This window comes from Salvelinus fontinalis, chromosome 20 (genome assembly GCF_029448725.1).
Source record: "Salvelinus fontinalis isolate EN_2023a chromosome 20, ASM2944872v1, whole genome shotgun sequence".
Classification (NCBI taxonomy): Eukaryota; Metazoa; Chordata; class Actinopteri; order Salmoniformes; family Salmonidae; genus Salvelinus; species Salvelinus fontinalis.
The window spans coordinates 33,491,686-33,513,235 of NC_074684.1; the positions used below are offsets into that span (position 1 = coordinate 33,491,686).

The 21,550-nt window shown below is 46.4% G+C and overlaps 1 protein-coding gene across 6 annotated transcripts in view; it reads left to right on the top strand.

The window, feature by feature from the left end:
• Window positions 1–21,550, top strand: part of LOC129817755 (serine/threonine-protein kinase MRCK beta-like) — a 123,930-nt gene that overhangs the window by 96,474 nt on the left and 5,906 nt on the right. For 2 of the 6 annotated variants that reach the window (XM_055873283.1, XM_055873285.1), the window contains 17 exons: window positions 1,222–1,301; window positions 2,437–2,487; window positions 4,351–4,434; window positions 5,713–5,793; window positions 6,156–6,261; window positions 6,853–6,989; window positions 7,329–7,468; window positions 10,532–10,613; window positions 11,070–11,286; window positions 12,098–12,160; window positions 13,007–13,248; window positions 13,899–14,253; window positions 15,066–15,163; window positions 15,382–15,466; window positions 17,822–17,939; window positions 18,427–18,544; window positions 19,348–19,590. In XM_055873283.1, coding sequence (XP_055729258.1) covers window positions 1,222–1,301; window positions 2,437–2,487; window positions 4,351–4,434; window positions 5,713–5,793; window positions 6,156–6,261; window positions 6,853–6,989; window positions 7,329–7,468; window positions 10,532–10,613; window positions 11,070–11,286; window positions 12,098–12,160; window positions 13,007–13,248; window positions 13,899–14,253; window positions 15,066–15,163; window positions 15,382–15,466; window positions 17,822–17,939; window positions 18,427–18,544; window positions 19,348–19,590 — 2,300 coding nt within the window. The remainder of the gene's footprint in view (window positions 1–1,221; window positions 1,302–2,436; window positions 2,488–4,350; window positions 4,435–5,712; window positions 5,794–6,155; window positions 6,262–6,852; window positions 6,990–7,328; window positions 7,469–10,531; window positions 10,614–11,069; window positions 11,287–12,097; window positions 12,161–13,006; window positions 13,249–13,898; window positions 14,254–15,065; window positions 15,164–15,381; window positions 15,467–17,821; window positions 17,940–18,426; window positions 18,545–19,347; window positions 19,591–21,550) is intronic. The other 4 variants (XM_055873284.1, XM_055873286.1, XM_055873288.1 and 1 more) reach the window with 3 other exon arrangements.

Here is a 21,550-nt window from a genome sequence, read left to right on the forward strand (position 1 = left end):
GGTACCGAGTCAGTGTGGAGGTTATATACAGGGGGCACCGGTACCGAGTCAGTGTGGAGGCTATATACAGGGGGCACCGGTATCGAGTCAGTGTGGAGGCTATATACAGGGGGCACCGGTACCGAGTCAATGTGGAGGCTATATACAGGGGGCACCGAGTCAGTGTGGAGGCTATATACAGGGGGCACCGAGTCAGTGTGGAGGCTATATACAGGGGGCACCGGTATCGAGTCAGTGTGGAGGCTATATACAGGGGGCACCGGTACAGAGTCAATGTGGAGGCTATATACAGGGGGCACCGGTACCGAGTCAGTGTGGAGGTTATACACAGGGGGCACCGGTACCGAGTCAGTGTGGAGGTTATATACAGGGGGCACCGGTATCGAGTCAGTGTGGAGGCTATATACAGGGGGCACCGAGTCAGTGTGGAGGCTATATACAGGGGGCATCGGTACCGAGTCAGTGTGGAGGCTATATACAGGGGGCACCGGTATCGAGTCAGTGTGGAGGCTATATACAGGGGGCACCGGTACCGAGTCAATGTGGAGGCTATATACAGGGGGCACCGAGTCAGTGTGGAGGCTATATACAGGGGGCACCGAGTCAGTGTGGAGGCTATATACAGGGGGCACCGGTATCGAGTCAGTGTGGAGGCTATATACAGGGGGCACCGAGTCAGTGTGGAGGCTATATACAGGGGGCACCGAGTCAGTGTGGAGGCTATATACAGGGAGCACCGAGTCAGTGTGGAGGCTATATACAGGGGGCACCGAGTCAGTGTGGAGGCTATATACAGGGGGCACCGAGTCAGTGTGGAGGCTATATACAGGGGGCACCGGTCCCGAGTCAGTGTGGAGGCTATATACAGGTTAGTTGAGGTAATTTGTACATGTAGGTGGGGGTGAAGTGACTATGCATAGATAATAAACAGGGAGTAGCAGCAGTGTACAAAAGAAAGGGGGGGTCAATGTAAATTGTCCGGTGGCGATTTTATGAATAGTTCCGCAGTCTTATGGCTTGGGGGTAGAAGCTGTTGATTAGCCTTCTGGTCCATTCATCCATAACTATTAATGATTACCTCTCATAGAGAAACATTTCATTTCATTCTCTAGTATTGTCAGTTACATGTTTCCCTTCAACTGTACTTATGTGAACAGTATTCCTCTTTAGAATAGTATAAATGCAGGCTATGCTCAGGCTGTCCTTGTCTTCTAAATACAGGTCTGAAACTGCCCGATTTCCAGGACTCCATTTTCGAGTACTTCAACACCTCTCCACTGGCCCACGACCTGACGTTCAGAGTGAGTGTTTCTCTGCACGTCTTTCTCTCCCCCGTCACATGTCCGTAACAAACTTTAACAGCCACTTTCTCGCAGTCTCTGTGTGTATCGGCTGGTGACAGGCCGGTGGGAGTTGATAAATATATAGAGGGTGGAGGACTTGGCATGGCTGGTGTCCCATAGAGCACCCTGCTAGACAGGAGTCAGAATGGAGACGGCATTGCAGACGGCACCGCTGTGGTTAAATGCAGACAGACACACTCGCATAGTCACACAATTTATAAACAGACATGCACACATTTATACACACTTACACTGAAATCCTTAAAAAGAGAGACCCGGATTGAGGTACACACAGTTCAAAGTGCGAAAGGGCCAAGCTCCGGAGTTTATATCACCATGTCCTCTGATGTACTCAATCAGGTCATCACCACAAAGAACTTCAAAGGTACGGAGAGGGGGGAGCAAGCAGAAAAATACCTCCTGACCCTCCAACCCATGGAATAAATTGGGGTAATTTTACCCATCCGCACACGGTAACCTGATGCAGCTGCCAAGGTTTGGACAGAATCTGCAGCTAATGGGACAACGTTATGAGAAGGGCTCAAGGCCGCAAAGGAACTGCAACGGAGTAAGCAGAGGTACAAGAAAGCTTGCCATGACCTGAACTTAATGAGAGGGAGAAGATGGACAAAACTAACTGCTTCTCACTTTCAACACCACTAGCGCACGCTGCTTTGTGGTCGAAAGATCTTGCTGCTCAGCGCAACCGTGAACCTGTTTTTTTTTTCACCACCTGGCTACCTCAAGGTTGTAAAAATAGGGATTAGTCAGCATTGAAGCCGCTAGGTCAGCGTAAAGCCCCCAGAAGACCTGATTCAGTGTTGTTTCAGAGGAAACGGCTTGTGGTGAAGGGGCCATTTTGTCTTAGTTCCCTCAATTTTCTCAGGGCCATAAATTGGCACACGATAAACCATCGGAAGCGGTGGTCTAAGCATGTCCTCGCAGTAAACCCTGTTGAATGACCTTATCAACTCTGGCCTCCATTGTGTTCTTATTCTGCAAAAGAACCCCATAAACCCCGAAAGATAAACCATAAACCCCCAAAAACCTGTGCTTTTTTTTGTCCCCCACGTGTGTCACCCTTCCAAAAAAGGAATCGGTCTCTTCCTCGTCCGCGTCCTCTCTGCTAGCGTTTTGGGATGAAGTAAGTGGTTTCCTCAGAGCTCCTTCCCCCATTTTCTCAGTTAATCCCTAACCCAGGGGGGTTGTGCTGCCAGCATACAAAAAGGTTGGGAGAAAATAGAGGTTTCTCCAGGTGTGTTGCCCTGTTTCTAGCAATTAGCAGTTACCCATTAGCATGCTAATACGGGCTAATACTTTAGCTTCTTGTCTCTTATGGTAGTGTGCATGATAGTTTAAACTTTTCCTAGTATTTCTATTGTTACTATTGTGAACAGGCTAGTTGCTACACGTTTAGTTGAATAACATGACTGTGAGTAGCACAGATTGTAGCTAATGCTATTTTAGCTAGAAGGATTAAAGTTATTCTAAAATAGACCTTTTCACAGCTGGTGGCACTCTCCTCCTGTAGTTAACCTTCCCCTATGTTAGCATTAGCTTATGTTGGGCGCTAAAAGGTTTGCGAGCATCTCCTCTGGAACGTGCTTCTGCATTAGCATCCCCAATGTTAGCATTAACCTCCCCCCTCTAACCGCCAATACTGCTAACGTCCGTCAGAATTCCTCAGTAGTATAACCAGTCACCTCACAAAACCCTGTTAACCATTAGCATATTTGTTAGCTGCCTACACAACTAACGAAGAAACAAAACATACTAACCCTACGACAGCACACTGAGAATATTGATGAGCTAGACCTTTTCAGTGTGTGTGTCTTTAGCCAGTGATTGGTTGGGAGGGTGTAGAACCTGCCTTCATTTTAGTTTAATTAAAAGATGATTAGCGTAGGATCCCAAATTACCTCCATGATTTCTCCTAATTTTGTCAATCTTTTTTGTTGTATTTTTTTAAAGTTAAAAACTTATCAGTAACATTGTTAGGCTATAAGTGTTTGATGTAGGCTACATAACATTTGAGTCGATGTAAAGAATCACATTTAAAATAACAATGTTTATATGGTAAGTATTGTTTATAATTTCAATGTGTCATCTGTTATCTCATTGTTAGATTCTTAAGTGGACCGTACACTGAAGGTTTCTTACAACAGTCTAGTAGACCATGAAAATACTGAATGATTAAGTTATTTGTGTGTAACACGGTATACTGCTCGTATTAGGATTGTTAAAAGTGGGCTTGTTTTGTATTTTGGTTTTATTCACAAAACCACTTCAGCTCGATACCTGTTCCGAGTATGCCTTCACGATGGTGAAATACTATGAGTCTGCAAAATGGCATATATATTATTATATTATAAACTGGGGGGGTTCAAGCCCTGAATGCTGATTGGCTGATTGTCGTGGTATATCAGATCGTATACCACGGGTATGAAAAACATGTATTTTTACAGCTCTAATTATGTTGGTAACCAGTTTATAATAGCAATAAGGCACCTCGTGGGTTTGTGGTATATGTCCAAGAACAGCCCTTAGCCCTTTGGTATATTGGCCATATACCCCCCCGTGCCTTATTGCTTAAATATAGCATAGGCAGTTCCAATGTGTATGAGTTGTTGAGATGTGTTCCCTTCCTCAGATACTGACACAATTTTATCAAAACACAATTTTGTACATGGGGAATGCAAATATTCAAGGAGGCATCGAGAGATGGGCACTTAGCACCACCTACTGGCTGCCTAATGCTCCCTTCAGCCTTTTAGATAGAAATGAATCACGGATACAGGGTCAGCTATATTTTAACTCCCTAATGGATTGGAGATTGGCTAGTCTGATTCTAGAGCTGTGGATAAGTGCAACCTCAAGCATGCCACCTAGTGCTATAGTTGTCAGTGCTGGTGACCCTAGTGTATATGTCTCAGCCTATAGCAAACGCAAACATTTCCGCCCAGTACACACAAACTCATCTGTCCCGTCATCCCTCTCCCTCCTCCAGACAAGCTCTGTCAGCGAGATAGATGCCACGCCCCAGAAGTCAGACGTCCCTTCCTCGTCGCCCTCCGTGGCCTCTGAGCAGGATGTGAGTGTTCCATCGCGCACACACACACTTCCGTCCATATCGCACATCCCTCCCAGACATCCTTTCTCCAGACGGTTCCCTATGTCTCATCCCAGTTCACATTTTATTTGTCACATGCTTGGTAAACAACAGGTGTAGACTAACAGTGAAATGCTAACTTACAATGTAAGAGAGAGAGAAAATAGAGAAATAATAGAAAAGTAATAAATAATAATAAATTATTGGTCACCATTGTACAATTTAATATTTTAATGTATACTATGATCCACAATGGCTATTGTTCATTATAACAGTGTTTAGGTGCATTGTAACCAATGATTTATATATACACTAGATAACTGGTAGGGGCACTGTGTTAAAGTCACGGTCCTTTCCATTTTGCCACTACCTCCCCCACCATTGTAGAAAAATATATATTTTTCCCATATTTATTCTGTTACAGACATCTTAATGCACACTTTTTTAAATTATACGATTTTTTTATTTTTTTATTTAACCTTTATTTAACTAGGCAAGTCAGTTAAGAACAAATTCTTATTTACATTTACATTTAAGTCATTTAGCAGACGCTTTTATCCAGAGCGAGATTTACAATGACGGCCTAGGAACAGTGGGTTAACTGCCTTGTTCAGGGGGCAGAACGACAGATTTGTACCTTGTCAGCTCGGGGATTCGATCTAGCAACCTTTCGGTTACTAGATCAACACTAACCACTAACCTACCTGCCGCCCCTAATGTGAACTCAACATAAACACTTAACAATCATATTTCCTTAAAGTATCATTTTTTAAGATTACGAATGTTACTGTCCTCACTACAACACAAATAGATGTAATATGGTCCTTGAAACATTTAATTGAAAACCTCTCAATGGCCAATACATAGCATCAGCAATCCGGGGTTTATACACATCATTGGTTGAAACTCACTGTCAATATAGGAGAAGAGATGAAATGCAGGGAAATTTCTCCAACGAATTAATTAAATGTATCTTCAGAAGTAACAATTGACCTCCTTCCTGATTGTTAGCTAATTTAATGACTCTTATCCCAGTAAAGCATAGTGCATGTTTTCACATTATAGAACCAGGGTCACGTTCATTAGGGTACGCAAGGGAAAACATTTTGCAACGGAAAACTATTTCTTTCTTATTGGGTAACTCAATGTAGTCCCTCCCTGCTTTAGTAAATGTTCTTCCATTTGGTGCCTAATGAACCCAGTGCTGTCCTCTCCCCAGTCTGACCTGTTGACCTTTAAACTTTGACCCCTCTCCCACAGGAGCCAGTCCCCAAGCCCCCTGCTGTTACCCCTACCGTCCCTTCCCTTGTCTATCCAACATCGCTGCTGACCACACCAAAGGTACCGCCTGGCCCCACACACACACAGCGCTCGCTCACACACACACACACACACACACACACACACACACGCACACACGCGCACACACAGCCCTCTCTCACTCACACACGCGCACACACACACCGCTCTCTCACTCACACACGCGCACACACACACACCGCTCTCACACACACACACAGCGCTCTCTCACTCACACGCGCACACACACACACACCGCTCTCACACAATAAAAACAACATGCTCCCGCATATGTGCTACCACTCATACTCATAGAATAATTTGACACACACACGCTGTCAGCTAGTCTCTAACACTTGGCTAAGTGTTCTTATCTCTCTCTTCTCGTGTGTGTGTGTTTGCAGCCCAAAGCTCACCAGCTGAGCATCAAGACCTTCTCCAGCCCACACCAGTGCACGCACTGCACCTCCTTGATGGTGGGTCTCATCCGTCAGGGCTACGCCTGCGAAGGTGAGCGTCAGACACACACGACCACGCTCTCTGTCACCGGTGTCAGTTAGTTGGGGGGGACTGGGGAGATTGTGCCGGCTAGTTGGGGGGGACTGGGGAGATTGTGCCGGCTAGTTGGGGGGGACTGGGGAGATTGTGCCGGCTAGTTGGGGGGGACTGGGGAGATTGTGCCGGCTAGTTGGGGGGGACTGGGGAGATTGTGCCGACTAGTTGGGGGGGACTGGGGAGATTGTGCCGACTAGTTGGGGGGGACTGGGGAGATTGTGCCGGCTAGTTGGGGGGGACTGGGGAGATTGTGCCGGCTAGTTGGGGGGGACTGGGGAGATTGTGCCGGCTAGTTGGGGGGGACTGGGGAGATTGTGCCGGCTAGTTGGGGGGGACTGGGGAGATTGTGCCGGCTAGTTGGGGAGATTGTGCCGGCTAGTTGGGGGGACTGCGGAGATTGGGTGCAGCATTTTCCTCCCGCAGACACACCACTTATGATTGGACTGCATGTATCTTTGTGTATACGAGTACTCTCTCCCTCTTTCTCTCTCTCCCTCCCTCTTTCTCTCTCTCCCTCTTTCTCTCTCTCCCATCCCCTCTCTCCAGTGTGCTCCTTCATCTGCCATGTATCCTGTAAGGACAATGCCCCCCAGGTGTGCCCCATCCCCCCTGAGCAGGCCAAGAGGCCTCTGGGCATCGACGTACAGAGGGGCATCGGCACCGCCTACAAGGGCTTCGTCAGGGTGAGCACCGTGCACTTAGTAACCAGTTATCACCGTGGAAATAGAATGACTACAGTTTGCGTTCCTGCGGCCATATTGAGTGTACCCTTAAGTGTGCCGCCAGGTCCCCCCCCCCCCCCCCCCCCCCCATTCTAGTCATTCTAGTTCTATGATTACATCATGGTCTTTTCATGGTGATTCGCTAATATCTTCCTTGAATGTTGTTGCTTTGACGTAATCAAGACATTGCAATTCTGTTCAGCTTAACAAGATAGGAACGTGTGATGTCCAGTTTATTGGATATTAACAACAAGAACAGACCTCTCAATTGAAAAGTTGCTGCTCTGCCCTCTCCGTCAGATCCCCAAGCCCACGGGGGTGAAGAAGGGCTGGCAGCGGGCGTACGCCGTGGTGTGTGATTGTAAACTCTTCCTGTACGAGGTGCCTGAGGGCAAGTCCACCCAGCCAGGCGTGGTGACCAGTCAGGTCCTGGACCTGAGGTAAGACCACTATGTTGGGGTGAAAGGGTGTTAGGGAGTGGTAGGTGAAGTGTGTTAGGGAGTGGTAGGTGAAAGGGTGTTAGGGAGTGGTAGGTGAAAGGGTTTTAGGGAGTGGTAGGTGAAAGGGTGTTAGGGAGTGGTAGGTGAAAGGGTGTTAGGGAGTGGTAGGTGAAAGGGTGTTAGGGAGTGGTAGGTGAAAGGGTGTTAGGGAGTGGTAGGTGAAAGGGTGTTAGGGAGTGGTAGGTGAAAGGGTGTTAGGGAGTGGTAGGTGAAAGGGTGTTAGGGAGTGGTAGGTGAAAGGGTGTTAGGGAGTGGTAGGTGAAGTGTGTTAGGGAGTGGTAGGTGAAGTGTGTTAGGGAGTGGTAGGTGAAGTGTGTTAGGGAGTGGTAGGTGAAGTGTGTTAGGGAGTGGTAGGTGAAGTGTGTTAGGGAGTGGTAGGTGAAAGGGTGTTAGGGAGTGGTAGGTGAAAGGGTGTTAGGGAGTGGTAGGTGAAAGGGTGTTAGGGAGTGGTAGGTGAAAGGGTGTTAGGGAGTGGTAGGTGAAAGGGTGTTAGGGAGTGGTAGGTGAAAGGGTGTTAGGGAGTGGTAGGTGAAAGGGTGTTAGGGAGTGGTAGGTGAAAGGGTGTTAGGGAGTGGTAGGTGAAAGGGTGTTAGGGAGTGGTAGGTGAAAGGGTGTTAGGTTAGGGAGTGGTAGGTTAGGGAGTGGTAGGTGAAAGGGTGTTGGGGAGTGGTAGGTGAAAGGGTGTTGGGGAGTGGTAGGTGACGGGTGTTAGGGAGTGGTAGGTGACGGGTGTTAGGGAGTGGTAGGTGAAAGGGTGTTAGGGAGTGGTAGGTGACGGGTGTTAGGGAGTGGTAGGTGACGGGTGGTAGGGAGTGGTAGGTGAAAGGGTGGTAGGGAGTGGTAGGTGAAAGGGTGGTAGGGAGTGGTAGGTGAAAGGGTGGTAGGTGAAAGGGTGATAGGTGAAGGGTGGTAGGTGAAAGGGTGTTAGGGGGTGGTAGGTGAAAGGGTGTTAGGGAGTGGTAGGTGAAAGGGTGTTAGGGAGTGGTAGGTGAAAGGGTGGTAGGTGAAAGGGTGATAGGTGAAGGGTGGTAGGTGAAAGGGTGTTAGGGAGTGGTAGGTGAAAGGGTGTTAGGGAGTGGTAGGTGAAAGGGTGTTAGGGAGTGGTAGGTGAAAGGGTGTTAGGGAGTGGTAGGTGAAAGGGTGGTAGGTGAAAGGGTGGTAGGTGAAAGGGTGGTAGGTGAAAGGGTGTTAGGGAGTGGTAGGTGAAAGGGTGGTAGGTGAAAGGGTGTGTGGGAGTGGTAGGTGAAAGGGTGTGTGGGAGATGAAGGGTGTGTGGGAGTGGGATGGTTTGTGAGAGGGGGGTGTGGGAGTGGTAGGTGAAAGGGTGTGTGGGAGTGGGATGGTTTGTGAGAGGGGGGTGTGTGGAAGGGGGTGTGGGAGATGAAGGGTGTGTGAGAGGGGGGTGTGGGAGTGGTAGGTGAAAGGGTGTGTGGGAGTGGGATGGTTTGTGAGAGGGGGGTGTGTGGAAGGGTGTGTGGGAGATGAAGGGTGTGTGGGAGTGGGATGGTTTGTGAGAGGGGGGGTGGGAGTGGTAGGTGAAAGGGTGTGTGGGAGTGGGATGGTTTGTGAGAGGGGGGTGTGTGGAAGGGGGTGTGGGAGATGAAGGGTGTGTGGGAGTGGGATGGTTTGTGAGAGGGGGGTGTGTGGAAGGGGGTGTGGGAGTGGTAGGTGAAAGGGTGTGTGGGAGTGGGATGGTTTGTGGAAGGGGATGTGGGAGTGCTGGCACGTTATGGATGAAGACCGTGAATAAAATCATTTTCCTTACCGCTCTAATGCATTCATTTTAGATTATTTTTGTATCAACTTTATTTTTAAGTTAATATATCCTATACCGACACAATAGCAGTAGTGTAAATGAATGATTTTTATAAACAATTGTTTTAATCGGTGACTCCCATCTGCTGCCTCCTTCAACACTCTCCTTTAAAAATACACTCCCTTTGATGCTGTGGAGTTAGCATGATCTGTATCCTACTATACAGAGTGCTCTGGCGATACGTTTGATCCGGTTTACAAAGATGTTAAAATAATGTTAAAAGCCGTCATCTCTCTTGAAATGAACTACAAAATGTAATTCTTGGTGAGCGTGGACATCTAAAGTGAATGTGAATCCGAGACAGTGATGATATACCCGATTTGAGATCCATGCTAGGCTAAGCGAACATATAATGCGTTGCCGCCGCTGCGTGACCACTGCCTGATGGTTGTTTACTGCGGTTGCTAGGCAACAGAACAATGAGCTAGATATTTCACCAGATTTATAAATGTGAAGCATCCAGTTGGTGTTTCCACTCAATACCAAATATGGTGATGAGAGGAAGCCCAGTGGTCGGCAGTGGGAGAAGATGGAGAGAGATGGATTTTGGCCGACATTCTGCTGTTTTGTCATCAATTAAACATTTGATCTCAATACAGTTTTCTGTTTCCAAAACTAGAATCTGTAACTGAGTGGACTGTGTTTTGTAGACTTTACCCTTTGCCAAAGTTTCAAAAAATGTTGTTGTTTAGGAGTGAGAGGGCAAATTTTTGTTATTGCGCACGTGCCCTTCACACAGTAGGCATTCCCTAAGGGAAATAAGCAAATATATGCTAGAAAGCGCCAATAGGATGTCACTAGCTCGTGCTTGGCTCTGCCACTTCTCTTGTTCTACCCACTATGATTAATTGGCTCCCATTGGAAACGACAGGTTCTGGTCCATCTTGAGTTAGTTATCCAAATCTTTGACTATGTGCTGCTGCAAAGCAGACTGAGAGTAAAGGAGAAAATCATCATGGCTTCATTTTGCTATTTGATGGCCATGGACATTTGCCTGACAAATAACGGTTACCAATAATTCCATACCGTTGCAGCCCTTGTGGGGGTGTGTGTGTGTTTGGGGTGGGGGTGTTTGGGGTGGAGATGTGTGTGTGTTTGGGGTGGGGATGTTTGGGGTGGGTGTGTGTGTGTGTGTGTGTGTTTCGGGTGTGTGTGTTTGTAACACTGTGCTCTGTGTATGTCCACAGAGATGAGGAGTTTTCCGTCAGCTCTGTCCTGGCCTCGGACGTCATCCACGCCACCCGCAAAGACGTCCCCTGCATATTCAGGGTAAGCTTTCAACTGCTGTGTGAAAAATACCATCTGACTAAAGTTAGGATATTGACCCATGTATTATTTAATTGTAATCTCTTCCTAATATGATCTTTCTGATGTGAGAGAACCCAATAAATGATCTTGAAATAAAGTTACATCTAATGGATGTAAATACTATTTGTGAGTTACTACGTAAGGTTATGGTGTATCGTAACGCATTATAACCCTTTATGTGAAAAACATTATATTGATTACTGTCGTTTTTTATTACAGTCTATTGCTACTACGGGATGATGTTTCCTATGTGAGAAACGTGAAATAGTAACTATACATGGGTTTTATATAGCACTTTTCAAGGACCCAAAGAGACTTAATAAAGTTGCTATTATTATTAACCCAAGCCCCCCCCCCTCATTGACTCTGGAGTAACGACACAGAAACGAATCATAACGCATTATAAACCTCGGTCAGGTGACGTCGTCCCTGCTGAGCTCGCCGGCGGGTGCCGTCTCCCTGCTGGTGCTGGCTGAGAGCGAGGCAGAGAAGAAGAAGTGGATGGGCATCCTGGAGAGCCTGCAGAGCATCCTGGCCAAGAACCGCTTGAGGAACCGCGTAGTGCACGTCCTGCACGAGGCCTACGACTCCTCGCTGCCCGCCATCAAGACCACGCTCTGCGCCGCCATCGTCGGTGAGTTGGGGAACTACTGAAGAAATTGTGGGCCGTTTTCCCTCTCGCAAACACACACCTGTGCTGTCAGCAAACGCATCGTAACATTTCAGATAGACCGAATGAGTGAAATTATCATCTGTACTAGATGAGGGGAATTATCATCTGTACTGGATGAGGGGAATTATCATCTGTACTGGATGAGGGGAATTATCATCTGTACTGGATGAGGGGAATTATCATCTGTACTGGATGAGGGGAATTATCATCTGTACTGGATGAGGGGAATTATCATCTGTACTGGATGAGGGGAATTATCACCTGTACTGGATGAGGGGAATTATCACCTGTACTGGATGAGGGGAATTATCACCTGTACTGGATGAGGGGAATTATCACCTGTACTGGATGAGGGGAATTATCACCTGTACTGGATGAGGGGAATTATCACCTGTACTGGATGAGGGGAATTATCACCTGTACTGGATGAGGGGAATTATCACCTGTACTGGATGAGGGGAATTATCACCTGTACTGGATGAGGGGAATTTTCATCTGTACTCAACGAGTGAAATTATAATCTGCGGTGTAAGTAATGTTGTAACTTTTCTGTGACAATTTCCGTGAGGAGGAAGTTATGTTGTTTTTGTAGTGGATACACGCGAAACACAGAATGCAATTGCAAATTGCTGTTTGAGATCTCTAATTATTTAAAATGTTTATGGTGGGTTTACGCAAAGTGTGTGTGTGTTTGCGATAGGTGTTGTTGTTGTGTGGAGGATGGCAGTGAGAGAGAGAAGACTGTGTTGACTGCTCCTTTGTCTCCCTGCAGATCGAGAGCGTATCGCCCTGGGAACAGAGGAAGGCCTGTTTGTGGTGGAGGTCACCAGAGATGGTAAGAACACACCTATCCCACATCTGGTCATATCCACTCATAGGGTGTTTTCACATATGACATTCGGTACCCTGGTATGGTTCTGAAAATTCAAACAAATATATTTTGCCTTAAAAAAAAAATCTAATTCACTTTCCACATGACGTTAGCCAACTAGCTTTTTTAAAATGGGGTGAGAAAGTTCCATGCGACTTGCGCTGAATTGTCACAATACATGGTACTCTGGTACTGGATCTTAGACCCACCACCTGGCTAGGGTCCAAGATTTGTTTCAGCCAGGGTTTGTTTACGTTTCACAAATGCTCTACAGTGTAGATCATCAGGGTACCAAATGCGCCAGGATCTGGATCATACAGGGATATGTGACACCCCCCATAGAGGCTCATATGATAGATAACAGCATGCAGACTCCTCCATGCAGAACAAAGGTCAAGTTTTTAGATTTCTGTAATTTCCAACATGTTTCTTATGTGTGATCACGTGATGTCAACATGTCATATTTTATTTTGTGGTATATTGTCTCCGATTTCTTTCTTCATCCTAAGACTATTTCTCCATGGTCTTTCCTCGATTCCTCGCCTCCTCTCTCCTCGCTTCCTCTCTCTTTGGTTCCTTCTAAAAATGCATTGGAGGAGAATCCAAGGTCCCTTTCATTGTACCTTCTCCTCCATTTGGTTTTTCAAAAGGGGGGGGGGGGGGAATCAAGGAGAGAAAGTGTTTCGACAATTCTGAAAGCAACTATCTTACCTATCGACTCACAAATCATAATTTGTGATTTCTTTCAAAACACTACGATTTTCTGTGTCATTTGCCCCTGTTGACTCCTCCTTCTCTTCCCCCCTTCAGTGATCGTGCGGGCGGCTGACTGCAAGAAGGTGCACCAGATGGAGCTGATCCCCAAAGAGAAGATGGTGGCCCTGCTGTGTGGACGCAACCGACACGTGCACCTGCACCCCTGGGGGGTTCTGGAGGGGGCCGAGGCGGCCTTCGACATCAAGCTGACAGAGACCAAGGGTTGCCAGGCACTGACCACGGGCGTGCTACGCCCCGGGGGACCCGCCTGCCTGCTGGCCGCCGTCAAGCGCCAGGTCACTATTCGTTTATTGATTTACCTATTTACACATGCAGTGAAAAACGATGCCAAACACAAAAATAAGAGTTCCAATACAATACATGTCACATGACTCGTGTAGTTGAAGTTTTGTGACTTAAATCTGAATAAATCTCATATCGACCCCATTTCAAAACAAACAACTTATAAAGGGAGCATTCATAAAGTCTTCATAAGCACTGTAACCTTTAATTAACTAGGCAAGTCAGTTAACAATTCTTATTTACAATGACGGCCTACACCGGTCAAACCCTGACAACGCTGGGCCTATTGTGTACCACCCTATGGGACTCCCAATCACGGCCAGTTGTGTTACAGCCTGGATTCGAACCAGGGTGTCTGTAGTGACGCCTCTAGTACTGAGATGCTGTGCCACTCGGGAGCCCAAGCAAACTCCTGCTAGTTACATCAAGGCTGATTTATAAAGGTCCTTTCAAACTCCTGCTAGTTACATCAAGGCTGATTTATAAAGGTCCTTTCAAACCCCTGCTAGTTACATCAAGGCTGATTTTAAAAGGTTCTTTCAAACCCCTGCTAGTTACATCAAGGCTGATTTTAAAAGGTCCTTTCCGTTTGCTGCTTTGCCAGAATGTCAGTAGTAACGTCTCCTCTCTCCCCCTTCACCAGGTTCTGTGTTATGAGATCACCCGGGCCAAGCCGCACCACCGCAAGCTGTGGGAGGTGCAAGCCCCGGGGGTGGCCCAGTGGCTGGGCATGGTGCGCGAGCGACTGTGCGTGGGCTACCCCTCAGGTTTTGCCCTGCTGGCCCTCCAGGGCGAGTCGTCGCCCGTCAGCCTGGTGAGCCCCGGGGACCCGTCGCTAGCCTTCCTGGCCCAGCAGCCCCTGGACGCGCTGCACGCCCTGGAGGTGGGCACGACCGAGCTGTTACTCTGCTTCAGCCAGCTGGGTATCTATGTGGACCCCACTGGGAAGAGGAGCAGGGCCCAGGAGCTGATGTGGCCCGCCACGCCGCTTGCCTGCAGTACGTCACGCTTTGGTTTTGTTTTGAGTGGTTGAGTTATGAAAGTTTTGGAGAAGAAATGCGGCTGGTCTAGCGGTAATGCCGAAGTCTCCGGCACATGTCTGAATAGGTTGGAATCCAGCCTACTGTCCTTGGACACAACATCTCTCTCTCTTTCATAGGTTGGGACCCCCGACTTGCATGGTCTGTGTGGGGTTTTGTTGTTATTGTTGTTTGAATAGCTCCCCTTGTGTGCACTTCAAGTAATACCGTATACCCCGGTATGACGGTATGAAAATCTGCATACTGCCCAACCCTAACAATCTCTATCATTGGAAGTGAATACATTCACAATACATTTCAAAAAACATATATATATTACTTTTTTTTACCTTTATTGAACTAGGCAAGTCGGTTAAGAACAAATTCTTATTACAATGACGGCCTACCGGGGAACAGCGTGTTAAACTGCCTTGTTCAGGGGCAGAACGACACATTTTTACATTGTCAGCTCGGGGATTCGATCCAGCAACCTTTCGGTTACTGACCCAACGCTCTAACAACTAGGCTACCTGCTGCCCCACTAGGCTACTTTACACCCAGAAACTGTTAGATATCCAACTCCGAAGGCCTCCTGGTAAGTGCTGCATGCACAATATTTTTTTGAAGGGACACTGAGACACAAATTGAATATTGTTCACTTTTTTAAAAGAAGCTAACATAAACTGTATCTTGTATATTGTATCCTACAAATATATATTGTATCCTACAAATGTATCAAGCTGTGGAGGCCTCTGTAATTGCTCAGCGTGTCTTTCCTGTGTGTCCGCCAGGCTCCAACTCCTCCTACCTTACGGTGTACAGCGAGTATGGGGTGGATGTGTTTGACATACACACCACTGAGTGGATCCAGACAATTTCACTGAGGAAGGTAAAAGCAGGGCTGTCCTGCCCCTATAACAGTCTGGGTTCAGTCTAACAAGCCATAATGTAGTGTCTTGGTGAATGTGAGGATGCATGTTCTAATCTCGTGTGGGGGTGAGTGAATGTTACAAAGTGAATGTGTATGAATGAATGAAAGGAGTATGTGTGTATATATGACCCTGATCTGTAGAGTGGATTGGTGTAACCCATGTCTCGGCCCCTCAGTTAAGGCCTCTGAATGTGGAGGGCAGTTTGAACCTGCTGGGCTCTGAACAACCGCGCCTCATCTACTTCAGCAACAACTCCACAGGTACAAATACACCTCACTGTACTGACTACATATACCCCACTACACTAACCTATACCACACTATACTGACTACATATACCCCAATACACTATACACTCACCTATACCACACTATACTGACTACATATACCCCACTACACTCACCTATACCACACTATACTGACTACATATACCCCACTACACTCACCTATACCACACTATACTGACTACATATACTCCACTACACTAACCTATACCTCACTATACTGACTACATATACCCCACTACACTCACCTATACCACACTGTACTGACTACATATACCCCACTACACTAACCTATACCACACTATACTGACTACATATACCCCAATACACTCACCTATACCACACTATACTGACTACATATACCCCACTACACTCACCTATACAACAATATACTGACTACATATACCCCAATACACTCACCTATACAACAATATACTGACTACATATACCCCAATACACTATACACTCACCTATACCACACTATACTGACTACATATACCCCACTACACTAACCTATACCACACGATACTGACTACATATGCCCCAATACACTCACCTATACCACACTATACTGACTACATATACCCCAATACACTCACCTATACCACACTATACTGACTACATATACCCCACTACACTCACCTATACCACAATATACTGACTACATACAGAACCGTTCAAAAGTTTGGGATCACTTAGAAATGTCCTTGTTTTTGAAAGAAAGGCTAATTTTTTGTCCGTTAAAATAACATCAAATTGATTAGAAATACAGTGTAGACATTGTTAATGTTGTAAATTACTATTGTAGCTGGAAACGGATGATTGTTTTATGGAATATCTACATAGGTGTACAGGGGCCCATTATCAGCAACCATCACTCCTGTGTTCCAATGGCACGTTGTGTTAGCTAATCCAAGTTTATCATTTTAAAAAGCTAATTGATCATTAGAAAACCCTTTTGCAATTATGTTAGCACAGCTGAAAACTGTTGTACTGATTAAAGAAGCAATAAAACTGGCCTTCTTTAGACTAGTTGAGTATCTGGAGCATCGGCATTTGTGGGTTCGATTACAGCCTGAAAATGGCCAGAAACAAAGAACTTTCTTCTGAAACTCGTCAGTCTATTCTTGTTCTGAGAAATGAAGGCTATTCCATGTGAGAAATTGCCAAAGAAACTGAAGATTTCGTACAATGCTGTGTGCTACTTCCTTCACAGAACAGCGCAAACTGGCTTTAACCAGAATAGAAAGAGGAGTGGGAGGCCCCGGTGCACAACTGAGCAAGAGGACAAGTACATTAGAAAGTTTCTCTAACTAGACAGACACCTCACAAGTCCTCAACTGGCAGCTTCATTAAATAGTACACGCAAAACACCAGTCTCAACGTCAACAGTGAAGAGGCTACTCCAGGATACTGACCTTCTAGGCAGAGTTGCAAAGAAAAAGCCATACCTGACTGGCCCAACAAAAATAAGATGGGCAAAAGAACAGACACTAGACAGAGGTAGATTGAAAAAAAGTGTTATGGACAGATTAATCTAAGTTTGAGGTGTTCACATCACAAATAATAACATTTGTGAGACGCAGAAAAGATGCTGGAGGAGTGCTTGACGCCATCTGTCAAGCATGGTGGAGGCAATGTGATGGTCTGGAGGTGCTTTGGTGGTGGTAAAGTGGGAGATTTGTACAGGGTTAAAGGGATCTTGAAGGAAGGCTGTCTATCACTCCATTTTGTAACGCCATGCCATACTCTGTGGACGGCGCTTAATTGGAGCCAATTTCCTCCTACAACCGGACAATGACCCAAAGCACAGCACCAAACTATGCAATAAATATTTAGGGAAGAAGCAGTCAGCTGGTATTCTGTCTATATAGGAGTGACCAGCACAGTCACCGGATCTCAACCCTATTGAGCTGTTGTGGGAGCAGCTTGACCGTATGGTATGTAAGAAGTGCCCATCAAGCCAATCCAACGTGTGGGAGGTGCTTCAGGAAGCATGGGGTGAAATCTCTTCAGATTACCTCAAAAAATTGACAACTAGAATGCCAAAGGTCTGCAAGGCTGTAATTGCTGCAAATGGAGGATTCTTTGACGAAAGCAATTATTATTTCAATTACAAATCATTATTTATAACCTTGTCACCGTCTTGACTATATTTCCTATTCATTTTGCAATTCATTTCATGGATGTTTTCACGGAAAACAAGGACATTTAAGTGACCCCAAACTTTTGAACATTAGTGTATATCTCAATATACTCACTACATATATTTACCCCAATACACTTACCTATATCTCAAATTTCTCTCTCTCTCTCTCTGTCCGTCCTGCAGAAGGTGACCTGGCCATCCCTGAGACATCTGACAACAGTAAGAAGCTGATGGTGAGAACGCGCAGCAAGAGGAAGTTCCTCTTCAAGGTCCCGGAAGAGGAGAGACTGCAGCAGAGGAGGTAACCTTTTTTTCCCCCCACAATCCCCTTTCATACTTTTCTTGACTTTTGGACTGTACAGCAGTAATGTAGCGAGGGGAGACAGAATATAGGTGTTTAGATAAGGGAGTCTGAGTCGGGGCTTGAACCCCCGTCGCCAGGGGGGCATCATTCGATCAGACTCCAGCGCCAGTGGAGGTGACATCACTATAACTATACGTTTGACTTAAATAAAGAGTTGATTGTCAGAATTTAGTCTGTTTACTACCATTTGTAAGTACACTCACCCAGTACAACTTCAGGCGTCAGGTAGCCTAGTGGTTTGGCCAGTAACCAAAATGTTGCTGGTTCGAATCCCCGGGCCGACTAGGTGAAGAATCTGTCAATGTGCCCTTGAGCAAGGCACTGAACCCAGAGTTGCTCTGAATAAGATGTTGCAAAAATGACTAAAATGTAACTATTCACAATAATACACACTGACCATTGTAACCATGTGTTGTGTTGACAGAGAGATGCTGAGGGACCCTGAGCTGAGGTCTAAGTTGATCTCCAACCCAATCAACTTTAACCACGTGGCACACATGGGCCCCGGCGACGGCATGCAGGTCCTCATGGATTTGCCTCTGGTAAGCACAGCTAGTGCCAAAATGGCTGCCTCATACTGTATTCATAACCCATAGGAGATAGTTAACGGACTCAACTTGGATATAACCCGTTTTAGCATGGACATTGTCATTGAGGCACATTTTCAAACATCAAAAGGAGAAGAAAATGTACTTTAAAATGGAAATAGTCTTAATGGCGCTGCCCATGCTGTCACAGACGCCATAATGGCACAGATACAAAGATAGGACCTCTTTCCATCTCTGTCATAACCCAACTGACTTTATAGGAAGGAAAATGGCTTCCCAACCCCATGATAACCTGACTGATATTGTAGCAGCCAAAGTGGCTGTCTATTGCAAATTAACTGATTTGCTGTACCCAGGACAGCTACTGCAAATAACCTAACTGATATCGCAGGAACCAAAATGTCCACCCTGTGTTAACCTTCCTGAAATTGCGGGTGATAAAATGGCCGCCCCTTAAAACATATCAAAACAGGAGCCATAACAGCTGTTTAACGACCGCAAGACACCCGCTGGAGCCAAAATGGTGTCTCCTTGCATTTTCTGACACTAGCAGCTCCCACTACCAACTCCACAGAATAGCACTGCTATCCTACCTTCTAGATGTCACCTTTCTCTACCTATTTACCACCTCTGCCCCTCTTCCTACTCTTTTTTGAGAATGACCCTGTAGTCCCTCCCTCACGCCCTCTTTCACTTTCTCCTCCCCTCCCTCTCTTTTTTTCCATCTGTCTTGTTCGTGTCCTTTGTTTCCGCTCTCTCTTTCCTTCTCTCACCCCCCTCCCCGCCCGGCCCAGCAGCAGAGCGAGAGCGCCGCCACCACCCCCTCCCCCTCATCCTCCCGCCACCACGCCCTGATCTCCCCACCGAGCAACTTTGAGCACGTCTATCACATGAGCCTTGTGTCGGCCGGCCTCTACCTGCAGAAAGAGCCCGCCTCTTCCTCCGCCACCTCCTCCTCCACCTCCTCGCTGCAGCACTGCAGCATGCCCCAGCTCTCATCCTCCTCCTCCTCCTCTCCCTCCACCTCCTCCCTAGGAAGGGTAGGCCTGACCTGACGCTTCCCCTCCTCCCTCTCCCCACCTTCCCCCACTCTCCTCCTTTTGACACCACCACCACCTCTTTTGCACAATCCCAAATCGACACCCGCAGTAGCCCTTGTCTCCTAGTGATCTAGCCTCTATTCCTGGGGTACTGGTTGTTGAATCCGAGCCTGGAGGTCTGGGGTACTGGTTGTTGAATCCGAGCCTGGAGGTCTGGGGTACTGGTTGTTGAATCCGAGCCTGGAGGTCTGGGGTACTGGTTGTTGAATCCGAGCCTGGAGGTCTGGGGTACTGGTTGTTGAATCCGAGCCTGGAGGTCTGGGGTACTGGTTGTTGAATCCGAGCCTGGAGGTCTGGGGTACTGGTTGTTGAATCCGAGCCTGGAGGTCTGGGGTACTACTATTGTACATACATTTTCATGTATTCAGACCCTTTGCTATGAGATTTGAAATTGAGCTCAGTTTCCATTGATCATCCTTGAGATGTCTATAAACAGCACTCTGCCAATCAGGCCTTTATGGTAGAGTGGCCAGATGGAAGCCACTCTAAAAGGCACATGACAGCCCGCTAAAGACTTTCAGACCATGAGAAACAAGATTCTCTCGTCTGATGAACCAAGATTTAACTCTTTGGCCTGAATGCAAAGTGTCACGTCTGGAGGAAACCTGGCACCATCCTTTACGGTAAAGCATGGTGGTGGCAGCATCATGCTGTGGGAATGTTTTTCAGTGGCAGGGACTGGAAGACTAGTCAGCATCGAGGCAAAGATGAACGGAGCAAAGTACAGAGAGATCCTTGATGAAAACCTGCTCCAGGGCACTCAGGACCTCAGACTGGGGCGAAGGTTCACGAAGACAATGCAGGAGTGACTTCGGGACAAGTCTCAATGTCCTTCAGTGGCCTAGCCAGAGCCTAGACTTGAACCCAATCAAACATCTCTGGAGAGATCTGAAAATAGCTGTGCAGCGACACACTCCATCCAACCTGATGGCGCTTGAGAGGATCTGCAGAGAAGAACGGTAGAAGCTTCCCAAATACAGGTGTGCCAAGGTTGTAGGGTCATACCCAAGAAGACTCAAGGCTGTAATCGCTGCTTCAACAACGTACTGAGTAAAGGGTCTGAATACTTATGTAAATGCAATATTTTCGTGTTAAAAAGAACATATAAATTGGCAAAGAAATCAAAAAATCTGTTTTTGTTTTGTCATTATGGGTTATTGTGTGTAGATTGATGAGGGGAAAAAACGAATCCATTTGAGTAAGGCTGTAACTTAACAAAATGTGGAAAAAGTCAAGGGGTCTGAATACTTTCCGAATGAACTGTAGACCTTTCAGAAAGACAATGAAATGGTTAATTGACCACAAAATACAAGTGTTGCAATGGCCACGTCAGTTTTCCGGATTTGAACCCCATTCAAAACCTGTGGTTTGATTTGAAGAGGGCAGTCAGATCAGACCAAAGGATATCAATTATCTGGACAAAGGAATGGTCTAAGATCCCTCCCGGTGTGTTCTCTAATCTCATAGAACACTCAGCATAAAGGCTAGGTGCCATTATCCTAGCAAGGAGAAGATGAAAAAAGTATTAGAAACAGTGCTATTCTTTTGGAGAAAATAAATAATTACATGTTTAAACTCTAAGCAATTGTATAAAACACCCCCCCCCCAAAAAGAAATGTGCATACATTATAGCTCAGTATTTGTATAAATGTTATATATATATTATTATTATTGGATGTCATAAGGTGAATGCACCAATTTGTAAGTCGCTCTGGATAAGAGCGTCTGCTAAATGACTTAAATGTAAATGTAATTATTATCTTTATCAAGGGTGCCAATAATAATGGAGGTGTCTATATTTAACCGTTACTCTTCCATCTACACCAGTGAATAGGGAGCAGGTGCTTGGGTCGACTTGGGATCGGTCATATTTCCAGCCCCCCCCCCCCCCACCCCCCCA